The sequence below is a fragment of the Piliocolobus tephrosceles genome, chromosome 13 (assembly GCF_002776525.5).
Source record: "Piliocolobus tephrosceles isolate RC106 chromosome 13, ASM277652v3, whole genome shotgun sequence".
Lineage (NCBI taxonomy): Eukaryota > Metazoa > Chordata > Mammalia > Primates > Cercopithecidae > Piliocolobus > Piliocolobus tephrosceles.
Genome location: NC_045446.1, coordinates 46,689,936 through 46,703,060, shown reverse-complemented (window position 1 = coordinate 46,703,060; position 13,125 = coordinate 46,689,936). Strand labels below are relative to the sequence as shown.

The window sequence follows — 13,125 nt, the reverse complement described above, 5'->3', positions numbered from 1 at the left end:
TTTCTTTTCTTTTCTTTCTTTCTTTCTTTTCTTTCTTTCTTTTCTTTCTTTCTTTCTTCTTTCCCTCCCTGCCCACCCTTCCTCCCTCCCTCCCTCCCTTCCTTCCTTCCTTTTTTCTGTTTTGGTCTGGACTTGCATGAAGTCAAATGGAGCCAGAACTTTTCCATGGGATCCTGGGCACCATCTGCCCAGTCTGATGGGAGCCCCTGGCATAGTGCAGGGGGCAGTTGGGGGAGACTGTACTCACATTTGCTGTGCCCACTCACTTGGAGTGGGGCAGAGGACAGGGCTCCAGGTTGATGAGGGCTGGGTTCTCTCTGCAGGGGCAGCTGAACTGGCCCCCATTCTGTCTGGTGATGTTGAATGTGACTCACTTGGCCCATCAGGTCACTATTGATCGCTTCAACCGAAAGGTGAGTGCATCAAACAGCCAGCCTCCAGGGCAGGGCCACAGTCAGCTGAGGGGCAGGGCATCCAGGGGTGGAGGGGCTGTGAGGCTGAGTCATGATTCTGGGCAGGGGTGGGGAGGGGACCTTTTTTAAAAAATAATGCAAAATTAGGTATATTTGGAAGTGATTGTAATTAGAATGCTTGTGGCCACTCCAATGTCAGGGGAGGAAGTATACCAGGAGGGATGGGATATTGTTGTGACAGAGAAAAAGTTGGAAAGGTAAGAGACAGTGGGTTTAAATATTTGTGGCTAAAATATCTCACTTTTGCAATCTTTACAAAAACCTATGGCCACATGAACACATTACTACCAGGGCCCCTATCAAGAAGTGAGGAGCCCCGAATTTAAGCTTCATTGGCCTTACTAAGTCCACCTCTGTCAAGGAGGCCGGAGTATCCGACAACAGCCCACCCCCATGCGGGCGTCCTCTTCAGAGGTCCCACCTTTGCTCCTCCCAACAGGTGGGCAAGGGGAACTGATCTATCTCCTCCTCAGGTCCCAAAGTTGTAACTCTTTTCCCAACTCCTGAGCCTCAATCTGCAGCCTTCCTTTTGGAATCTGCCCTTGAACACAGGGTGCGGCACATTTGTGGCACTCTTAGGAACGGGGTTTCAGACAGTAGGTTTCCCATGGGATGGAGGCTTGAACAGAAAACTCCCTGAGTTTCATTTCTTAGTTTATAAAATTTTTCCATTAAAAAATTAACATATAATGTATGCGCAGTAAAATTTACCCTATTTAGTATACAATTCTACAAGTTGTAACAAGCACTCACAGTCAGGTAACCACCACCTGCAACCATGATATAGAACAGTTTTATCATCCCAAACACTACCTCCTGCCTCTTTGTTGTGAACCCCTCCCCCACCTGCTGACAACCATTGTCTGCTGCCCCTATAGCTATGCCTTTTCCGGAATGTCGTATAAATTGACCAGAGTATATGGTGACATTCATCCACATTGTTGCACAGATCAGTAGATTAATCCTTTTTATTGATGAATAGTATTCCATTTTATGGATGTACTATAGTTTATCCATTAACCAGTTGAAAGATATTTGAGTTGTTTCCAGTTTGGGACAATAACAAAAAAAGTGGCTGTAAACATTTACATACAGGTTTTGTGTAGATAAAGCCCCCAGGAGTAGATTGCTGGGTTGAACAGGAAGGACGTATTTAGCTTTTCAATACTTGCCAAACTGTATTCCAGAGCAGGTACTTAGCATTGCCATCAGCAATGGGTGAGAGCTCCAGGAGCTTTGCAGCCTTGCCAGCACTTGGTGGTTTATGCTTGTTTATTTGTTTAGCCATTCTAATAAGTGTCAAATAGAACCTCATTTTGGTTTTAATTTGCATTTTTCTGCTTACTGAAGATGTTGAGCATCTTTCCATGGGTTTATTTTCCATGGTATATGCTCTTTGGTGAAGTATCTGGTCAAGTCTTTTGCACATTTTAAAGATCATGTTATTGTATTGAGTTTTGAGAACTTCTCCTGTATATTTTGGATATGAGCCCTTTATCAGATATAAATCTAATTTTCCAGTGTTTTTCTATTCACCTATTAGTGTCTTTCAAAAGACCAAAGGTTTTTTATTTTGATGGTGTCCAGTTTATCAGTTTTGCTTTTATGAATCATGATACTGGTGCTGTACCTAATGAACCTGGCCCAAAGTCACACAGAATCTCTCTTATGTTTTCTTCTAGAAGTTTTATAGTTTTAGGTATTACTTTTATGTGTATGTTGCGTTTAAGGTTAATTTTTGTAAATGGTGCAAAGTATGAGTTGAGATACATTTTTCAAATGTGAATACTAAATTTTTCCAGCACCATTTTTTGAAGAGACTATTCTGTCTCCATTGAACTGTCTTTGAACCTTTATTTAAAAACCAGTTGGTGGCTCATACCTGTAATCTCAGCACTTTGGTAGGCTGAGGTGGGCAGATCATGAGGTCGGGAGTTCGAGACCAGCCTGATCAACATGGAGAAACCCCGTCTGTACTAAAAATACAAAATAAGCTGGGCGTGGTGGCACGCGCCTATAATCCCAGCTACTCAGGAGGCTGAGGCAGGAAAATCAGTTGAACTCGGGAGGCAGAGGTTGCAGTGAGCTGAGATTGCACCATTGTACTCCAGCCTGGGTAACAAGAGTGAAACTCTGCCTCATAAAAAAGAAAATTAATGTTTGGGATTATTTATATACTTTTTATTTTGTCCTATTAATCTATCCTTTCACTGATGCTACACTGTCTTGATTATCCTTACTTATTATTAAACCTTAAAATTAGGTGGTATTGGTTCATCTTTTTTTTTTAGAGATAGGGTCCTGCCCTATCATCTAGACTAGAGTACAGTGGTGCAATGATAGCTCACTGTAGCCTCGACCTCCTGGGCTCAGTAATCCCCGTACCTCAGTCTCCCAAGTAGAGGACAACAAGTGTATGCCACCATGGCTAGCTAATTTTTAAATTTTGTATAGAGATGGGGTCTCACTATGTTGCCCAGGCTGGTCTCAAATTCCTGGCCTCAAAGCATCCTCTTGCTTCAGCCTCCTGAAGTGCTGGGATTACAGGTGTGAGCCACTGCGCCTGGCCTAGCTATTCTAATTCCTTTAACTTTTCATAGAAATTTAGAATCAGCTTTTTTATTTCTACCAAATGTCTTCCTGGGATTTTGAGTTTCATTCAATATATAGATTATTTGGGAGAAGAATAATTCTTAACATTGGTGAGTCTTCCAGTCCATGAACATGGTTCATCTCTATTTTTTTATGGCTTCTTTGATTTTTTTATTTGTATTTTGTAGTTTTCAGTGTGAGGATCCTACACATACTTTGATAGACTTATTCCTAAATAGTTTATATTTTTTGGTGCTATTGTAAGTAATTCTGTTGTTTTTGTTTTTCTTTCCAACTGCTGATTACTAATGCAAATACAACTTATTTTTGCACATTGAGCTTGTATCTTGCAATGTTACTAAGCTCAGTCATTAGTTCTTATATTCTTTGGGTTTTTCTACATAGGCAATTATGTCGTCTCCAAATAGAGACAGTTTTATTTCTTCCTTTACAATGAGTATGCTTTTAATTTATTTTCTCTCGCCTGTTGCACTGGCTAGGACCTCTAGTGTGATGCTGAATAAGAAAGGTTGAGAGCAGTCATCCTTGTCTGATCTTAGGGAGAAGGCATTCAGTCTTTCACTGTAAGGCATGATGTTAGTTGTAGGCTTTTCACAGATGTCCTTCATCAGGTTAAGAACATTTTCTTTTATTCCTAGTTTTCTGAGAGTTTTTTATTACCAGGAGTAGATGTTGAATTTTGTCAAATGCTTTTTTTCACACCTATTTGGATAATCACATTGTTTTTCTTTTTCAGATTATTAATTTGATGAATTACATTGATTTTTGTATGTTAACCCAGGCTTGCCTTCCTGAAATTAACTTCATTTGTTATATTATCCTTTTTATACATTGTTGTATCCTTATGATGGGTATTAGTCTAAATTTTCTTTTCTTGTAATATGATAGTTTACTATTGGTAGCAGAGTAATACTGGCCTCATATAATGAGTTGGAAAGTATTCTCCCCTTTTTAAGTTTCCGGAAAATATATGTAGACTTGGTGATATTTATTCCTTAAACATTTGGTAGAATTCAACAGTGAAGCCATCTGAGCCTGGATTTTTCTCTGGGGAGATTTTTAAAACACACGTTCAATTTCTTTAGTAGATGTAGAGCTATATTGGTTATATATTTCTTCTTTGGTAAGTTTGGGTAGTTTGCATCTTTCACAGAATTTGTCCATTTCATCCAAGTTGTCAAATTTATAAACATTAAGTTGTTCATCATATATTCTTGCTATACTTTTAATTTCTGTAGGATCTGCATCTATGTGCCATATCTAATTCCTGACATTAGTTATTTGTGTCTTCCTCTTTTCCCTGACAAGCCTGGCTAGAGGCTTATCAAACTTATTGTCCTTCTCAAAGAATGGCTTTATTGGTTTTCTCTATTATTTTTATGTTTTCTATTTCATTGATTTCTGCTATCTTTATTATATCCTTTTTTTCTGCTTACTTTAGGTTTAATTTACTCTTCTTTTCTAGTTTGTTAAGGTAGAGGCCTATGTCATTAATTTGAGACATTTCTTCTTCTTTTTCTTTTCTTTCTTTTTTTTTTTTTTTTTTTTTGAGACTGAGTCTCACTCTGTTGCCCAGGCTGGAGTGTGGTGGTGCAGTCTCGGCTTACTTCAAGCTCTGCCTCCCAGGTTCACGCCATTCTCCTGCTTCAGCCTCCCGAGTAGCTGGGACTACAGGCACCACCTAGTTTTTTGTATTTATAGTAGAGACGGGGTTTCACCGTGTTAGCCAGGATGGTCTCAATCTCCTGACCTCGTGATCCACTGCCTCGGCCTCCCAAAATGTTGGGATTACAGTTGTGAGCCACCGTGCTCAGTCTCTTTTTCTAATATAAGCATTTAGTGCTGCAATTTTCCCTGTAGGTATTGATTTAGCTGCATCCTACAAGTTTTGATATGCTGTGTTTTCTTTTTCAATCAGTTCAAAATACTTTTAAATATCCCTTTTGATTTTTATTTGACCCATGAATTATTTTAAGTGTTTTATTTAATCTTCGAATATTTTATAATTTTTCAGATGCCTTTCTGTTATAGATTTCTAATTTAATTTCATTGTGTTCATAAGACATGATTTATCTAGCTTGAATTCTTTTACATTTTGTAAGATTTATTTTATGCCCAAGAATATACTCCAAGTAAATGTGTATTTTATTATTGGGTGGAGTGTTCTATGAATGTTAATTAGGTCAAGTTGGCTGATAGTGTTGTTCAAGTCTTCTAAATTCTTACTAATTTTTTGTCTGTTTATTCCCAGTTATTGAGAGACCGTTGAAATATCTGACTATAATTGTTTATTTGTCTATTTCTCCTTGGAGTTTTATCAGTTTTTACACACCTATATTGAAATCTGTTATTTAGGTGCATAACATTCAGGATTGTTATGTCTTTTTGATGAATTAACTCTTTTCTTCTTAGGAAATGGCCATTTTATCTTGGTAAAAAGTCTTTGTTCTGAATTCCACTTTGTCTGACTTGCCTGTAATAGCTTCTCCGGCTTTCTTTTGATTGGTGTTAGCACGTATACCTAATATGTATATGTAAGATGTATCTTTTTTCATCCTTTTACTTTAACCTATTTGTGGCTTTTTATTTAAAGTGGAATTTTTGGCCGGCATGTAGGCTCATGCCTATAATCTCACTTTGGGAAATTGAAGCGAGGGATTGCTTGAGCCCAGTAGTTCGAGACCAACCTGGGCAATATGGCAAAACACAATCTCTACTAAAAATATATATATTAAAAAATTATCCAAGCATGGTGGCACATGCCTGTAGTTCCAGCTATGCAGGAGGCTGAGGTGGGAGAATCACCTGGGCCCAGGAAGTTGAGGCTGCAGTGAGCCATGATTGCACCATTGCACTCCAGCCTGGGTGACAGGAGTGAGGCCCTGTCTCAACAAACAAACAAACAAACAAACAAACAAACAAACAAAAGTGGGATTTTTGCAGGGGGTAAATAGTTGAGCCTTCAGTTTTTAAAGATCCAATCTGACAATCTCTGCCTTTTAATTGGGGATGTTTATACCATTTATGTTTAATTTGGTCCTCAACATGGTGATGTTTATATATTGTTGCTATTTGTTTTCTGTTTGTGACATCTGTTCTTTGTTCCCTCCTTCTTCCTTTTTTTGCCTTCTTTGGATTGTTTTTAATGACTTCATTTCATCTCCAATGTTGGATTATTGTCTGTACATTTTTTTTCTCCTTTGATGGTTGCTTTAGATATTATAGTATATAATTTTACTTTGTCACAGACTAGCTACAAATAATATTATATTGCATCACACACACCATAAGAACTTTATAACAGTATACTGCTAATTCCTTTCATCAAGACTTTGTGTTATTGTCATAAAATTTACTTCTATATTTGTTATAAACTACACAGTAAATTGTTATTGTTTTTCCTTAAGCATTTAATTTATCTTCTAAAGAGATTTTTAAAACAAGGAAAGTTTATATTTACCCATGTATTTACCATTTTCTGCTTTTTATTCCTTTGTGTAAATCTAGATTTGCATCTGGTATCATTTTTCTTCTGCTTGAAAGACTTCCTTTAACACTCATGTAGTACAGATCTACTGGTGATAAATTCTTTCAGCTTTTGTGTGTCGGAAGAAGTCTTGGTCTTTCCTTCATTTTTAAGAAATACTTTCACTGGGTATAGAATTATAGGCTGATATTTTTTTCTTTCAGTACTTTACAAGACTTTGCTCCTGTCTTTTTTTTTTTTTATTGAGGAGAAATTGACATAACATAAAATTAAGCATTTTAAAGTGAACAATTCCATGGCATTTAGTACATTCACAATATTGTGCAATCATCGCCTCTGTATAGCTCCAAAACATTTTCATCACCCCAAAAGGCAACCCCATACCCATTAAGCAGTTTCTTCCTATTCACCTCTCCTCACAATCCATGAACTGCCAATCTGCCTTTTATCTCTGGATCTACATATTCTGAATATTTCATATAAGTGGAGTCAAACAATATCTGTCCTTTTGTGTCTGACTTCTTTCACTGAACTCCATGTTTTGGGGGTTCGTCCACATTGAAGCATGTATCAATGCTTCATTCATTTGTATGGCTGGAATAATATTCCATTGTATGTATATACCACAGTTTGTTTATCCATTCATTTATTATGGACATTTAAGCTGTTTTTATATTTTTGGTTATTTTGAATAGTGCTGTTATGAAGTTCCACTATCTTTTATCTTGCTTATTTCTGATAAGATATCTGCTGTCATTCTTTGTTCCTTCATACATAATGTTAGTTTTTTCTACCCCTTTTTGCTGCTTTTATGATTTTTCTTCTAACACTATTTCTAAGCAATTTGATTATGATAGGCCTGGTAATTCAGTTTTCTTTTGGGGACTTCAATTACATTTGTATTAGGATACTTGAAGTTGACCCACAGATCACTTATGCTCTCTGTTCATCATTTTATTGGGTCTTTTATTAGTCTGTGCTTCATTTCAGATAGTATTTATTGCTCTATCTTTAAGTTCATTAATCTTTTCATTTATAGTGTCTAAGCATATTAATTCCATTCAGTGGTTTTCATCTCAGACATGATATTTTTCATCTGCACAAGTTTGATTTGGGTCTTTTTATATCATGAACATCTCACCTTCTTCTGTTTTCCTCTAGTTTCTTGAGCATGTATAGTTAAAACAATTTTAAAAATAATTGTTTGTATTTCCTTGTCTACCATGTGTGTCATTGATGTTTTCTTTCATTATAGGTTGTATTTTCCTGCTTCCTGCATGCCTGACAATTTTTTTAAATTGAATTCCAGACATTGTGAGTTTTGCCTTGTTGGATGCTGGATATTCTTTCATTCTATTTTTGGAAATATTCTTCAGCTTTGTAGTAGTTATGCTACTTGGAAACAGTTTGATCTTTCTGAGGCTTGCCTTTAAGCTTTGTTAGGTAAAGCCAAAGTAGCCTTTATTCTGAGTATAATTTTATTCTTTATCCTACATACCAATTTCCTGCTACTAAAGCAATACCCTTCTGCATAACCTACCTTATACTCTACATATTAGGAGGTTTTTCTATTCTAGCTGGTGGTAGCCCCAACTATTCTCAGCCCTGTGTTAGCTCTGTGGCTTTTTCTATCTGTTCCTTTCAGGTGGTTCTAGCTCTGTGGATTTTTCTGTCTGTTCCTTTCAGGTGGTTCTTTCTCTAGTCTCAGGTAGTTTTCTCACCTGCATACGCTGATCAATATTCAGCTGAAAATTCAGGACAGGGTCAGGACAGGGTTGGAGGGGGATTCTGCAAAGCTTCAGAGCTCTCTCTCTCTCTTTCTGTCTCTCTGTCTGCCATGCAAACTCTAGCTACCTTGGCCTTTATGAACATCCATCTCTTGTCTTCTAAACTCTAGGAAACCACCAGGCTCTGCCTGGGTTCCTGCTCCCTGCACTGCAGCCTCTAAACTCTCTAAGTAATAACCTTTGGCAATAATAAGGCTTGCCTCACTTATTTATGTTTTCAGGGATCACTCTCCTGCATTGCCAACTATTCACATTGGAAAACTGTTGTTTTGTATATTTAGTCAATTTGTTTGATCATTTAAGGCAAGAGAGTAAATCTAGTTCCTATTACTCCATCTTCATCAGAAATGGAAGCCTAAGTCCTTAGTTTTTAACCTTTTATTCTTTGTCCTTGCTTGGACTTCAAGTCCTGTGAATGCAGGTGAGGCTCCTCTCTGAGCTTCAGATATGTATGTTTACTCCCAGAACTCAGAGAGTGCTCATGGATCATGAAGCCTAATCCCTGTCTCTATGAATAGGAAGGCTCAGGCTAGGAGAGCCAGGGGCTTTCCTAGGGTCACAAAGTTTTCTTTGTGACTCCTGGGCTGAGGCTCCCTCTACATAATAGTTCATGTGCTGCATAATTTGCTGCATAAAACAGTCTAATCCTTTTTAATTTTTAATTTCTATGGGTAGATGGTAGGTATATATATTTATGGGGTACATAAGAGATTTTGACACAGACATTCAATGTGTAATAATCACATCATGTAAAATGGGATACCCATCCCCTCAAGCATTTATCCTTTGTGTTATAAACAATCTAATTATATAATCTTTTAGTTATTTTTAAATATATAATTAAATTATTTTTGACTGTAGTCATCCTGTTGTGCTGTCAAACACTAAGTCTTACTCATTCTTTATAATTTTTCTTTTTACTCATTAATCATTCCCATCTCTCCCTCAACCCCTCCACTACCCTTCTCCTATGTCCATGAGTTCAATTGCCTTGGTTTTTAGATCCCACACATAAATGAGAACATGTTAGGTTTGTCCTTCTGTGCCTGCTTATTTCATTCAACATAATGACCTCCATTTTCATCCATGTTGTTGTAAATGGCAGAATCTCTTATTATTATCGCTGAAGAGTACTCCATTGTATGTAAGTACCACATTTTCTTTATTCATTCATCTGCTGATGGACACTTAGGTTGCTTCCAAATCTTAACTATCATGAACAGTGCTGCAACAAACATGGGAGTGCAGATATCACTTCAATATATGGATTTCCTTTCTTTTGGGTATATACCCAGATTGCTGGATCATATGGTAGCTCTATTTTTAGTTTTTTGAGGAACCTCCAAACTGTTCTCCATAGTGGTTGTACTAATTTACATTCCCACCAAAAGTGTGAGGGTTCCCTTTTCTCCACATCCTCACCAACATTTGTTATTTCCTGTCTCTTGGATAAAAGCCATTTTAACTGGAGTGAGATGATTTCTCATTATAGTTTTGATTTGCATTTCTCTGACGATCCATGATGTTAGGAACATTTTCATATGCCTGTTTGCCATTTGGATGTCTTATTTTTTATTTTATTTTATAACTTTTAAGTTCAGGGGTACATGTGCAGATTTCTTATATAGATAAACTCGTATTGCAGGGGTTTGTTGTACAGATTATTTTGTCATCGAGGTATTAAGCCTAGTACTCATTAATTATTTTTTTGTGCTCTCCTTCCTCCCACCCGCCACCCTCCAGTAGGCCCCAGTATCTGTTGTTTCCCTCTATGTCTCCATGTGTTCTCATCATTTAGTTCCCACTTATCAGTGAGAACATGCGGCATTTGGTTTTCTGTTTCTGCGTTAGTTTGCTAAGGATAATGGCCTCCAACTCCATCCATGTTCCTGCAGAGGACATGATCTCATTCTTTTTTATGGCTGCATAGTATTCCGTGGTGTGTATATACTACATTTTCTTTATCCAGTCTACCATTGATGGACATTTAGGTTGATTCCCTGTCTTTGCTATTGTGAATAGTGCTACAATGAACATATGTGTGCAGGTGTGTTTATGATAGAGTGATATATATTCCTCTGGGTATACACCCAGTAATGGGATTGTTGGATCAAATGGTAGTTGTGTTTAAGGTCTTTGAGGAATCACCACACTATTTTCCACAATGGTTGAACTAATTTGCACTCTCACCAACAATGTATACGTGTTCCTTTTTCTCTACAACCTTGCTAGAACCTGTTATTTTTTGGCTTTTTAATAACAGTCATTCTGACTGGTGTGAGATGGTATCTTATTGCTGTTTTGATTTGCATTTTTCTAATGATCAGTGATGTTGAGCTTTTTTCATATGCTTATTGGCTAAATGTAAGTCTTCTTTTGAGAAGTGTCTGTTCGTGTCCTTTGCCCAGTTTTTATTGGGGTAGTTTGCTTGTTGTTGTTTTCTTGTAAATTTGTTTAAGTTCCTTATAGATACTGGATATAAGACCTTTGTCAGATGTATAGTTTGCAAAAATTTTTCCCATTCTGTAGGTTGTCTGTTTACTCTGTTGATAGTTTCTTTTGCTGTGCAGAAGCTCTTTAGTTTAATTAGATCCCATTTGTCAATTTTTGCTTTTGTTGCAATTTCTTTTGGCATCGTTGCCATGAAATCTTTGCCATTTCTGTGTCCAGAATGGTATTGCCTAAGTTATCTTCCATGGTTTTTAGTTTTGGCTTTTACATTTAAGTCTTTAATCTATCTTAAGTTAATTTTTGTATATGGTGTAAGGAAGGGGTCTCATTTCAATCTTCTGCATGTGGCTAGCCATTTATCCCAGTACCGTTTATTGAATAGAGAGTATTTTCCCTATTGCTTGTTTTTGGTGGCTTTGTAGAAGATCAGACAGTTGTAGGTATGTGGCCTTATTTCTGGGCTCTGTATTCTGTTCCATTGGTCTGTGTATCTGTTTTTGTACCAGTGCTATGCTGTTTTAGTTACTGTAGCCATGAAGTATAGTTTGAAGTGAGTAGCATGTTGCCTCCGGCTTTGTTCTTTTTGCTTAGCATTGCCTTGGCTATTTGGGCTCATTTTTGGTTACATATGAATTTTAGAATAGTTTTTTTTCTAGTTCTGTGAAGAATGTCATCAGTAGTTTGATAGGAAGAGCATTGAATGTACAAATTGCTTTGGGCAGTATGGCTATTTTAACAATATTGACTCTCCCTATCAATGAGCATGGAATGTTTTTCTCTTTGTTTGTGTCACCTCTGATTTCTTTGAACAATGTTTTGTAGTTCTCCTTGTAAAGATCTTTCACCTCCCTGGTTAGCTGTATTCCTAGGTATTGTACTTTTTTTGTGGCAATTGTGAATGGGATTGCCTTCCTGATTTGGCTCTCAGCTTGGCTATTGTTGGTGTATAGGAATACTAGTGATTTCTGTACATTTATTTTGTATCTTGAGAGTTTGCTAAGTTGTTCATCAGCTGAAGGAGCTTCTGGGCTAGAACTATGGGGTTTTCTAGATATAAGATCACGTTACCTGCAAACAGATAGTTTGACTTCCTCTCTCCCTGTTTGGAGGTCCTTTATTTCTTTCTCTTGCCTGATTGCTGTGGCCAGGACTTCCAATACTGTGTTGAATAGGAGTGGTGAGAGCGGGCATCCTTGTCTTGTGCCAGTTTGCAGGGCGAATGCTTCCAGGTTTTGTCCATTCAGTGTGATGTTGGCTATGGGTTTGTCATAGATGGCTCTTATTATTTTGAGAAATGTTCCTTTAATATGTAGTTTATTGAGAGTTTTAAATATGAAGAGGTGTTGAGTTTTACCAAAAGCCTTTTCTGCACCTATTGAGATAATCATTGGTTTTTGTCTTTAGTTCTGTTTATGTGGTGAATCACATTTATTGATTTGTATATGTTGAACTCCTCCTATTGCCTCCTAGAGATAAAGCCTACTTGATTGTAGTGGATAAGATTTTGATATGCTGCTGGATCCAGTTTGCCAATATTTTATTGAGGATTTTTTGCATTGATGTTCATCAATTATGTTTTCTTTTGAGAAATGTCTATTTCAAATTTTTTGCACATTTTAAAATCAGATTATTAGATTTTTTCCTATAGAGTTGTTTGAGCGCCTTACATATTCTAATTATTAATCCCTCATCAGATGGATAGTTTGCTAATATTTTCTCCCATTCTATGGGTTGTCTCTTCATTTTGTTGATTGTTTTCTTTGCTGTGCAGAAGCTTTTTAACTTGATGTGATCCCATTTGTCCATTTTGCTTTGGTTGCCTGTGCTTGTGGGGTATTATTCAAGAAGTTTTTGCCCAAACCAGTGTCCTGGAGGGTTTCCCCAATGTTTTCTTGTAGTGGTTTTATAGTTTGAGGTTTTAGATTTAAGTCTTTAATCCATTTTGATTTGATTTTTGTATATGGGGAGAGATAGGGGTCTAGTTTCGTTCTTCTGTGTACAGATATCCAGTTTCCCCAGCGCCATTTATTGAAGAGACTGTCTTTTCCCCAATATATGTTCTTAGCACTTTTGCCAAAAATGAGTTCACTGAAGTTGTGTGAATTTGTTTCTGGGTTCTGTATTCTGTTCCATTAGTCTCTATGTCTGTTTCTTTGTTTGTTTGTTTTTGTTTTTCAGACAGAGTCTTACTCTGTCTCCCAGGCTGGAGATCTTGGCTCACTGCCACGTCTGTCTCCCAGGTTCAGGTGATTCTCCTGCCTCAGCCTGCCAAGTAGCTGGGGTTACAAGTGTGCACCATCACACCTGGCTAATT

The 13,125-nt window shown here is 37.2% G+C and overlaps 1 protein-coding gene across 5 annotated transcripts in view; it reads left to right on the top strand.

Annotated features, from left to right (window-relative positions):
* Nucleotides 1-13,125, top strand: part of OTOG (otogelin) — a 101,098-nt gene that overhangs the window by 67,154 nt on the left and 20,819 nt on the right. For all 5 annotated transcript variants that reach the window (XM_026454042.2, XM_026454041.1, XM_031933796.1 and 2 more), the window contains exon 39: nucleotides 324-413. In XM_026454042.2, coding sequence (XP_026309827.1) covers nucleotides 324-413 — 90 coding nt within the window. The remainder of the gene's footprint in view (nucleotides 1-323; nucleotides 414-13,125) is intronic.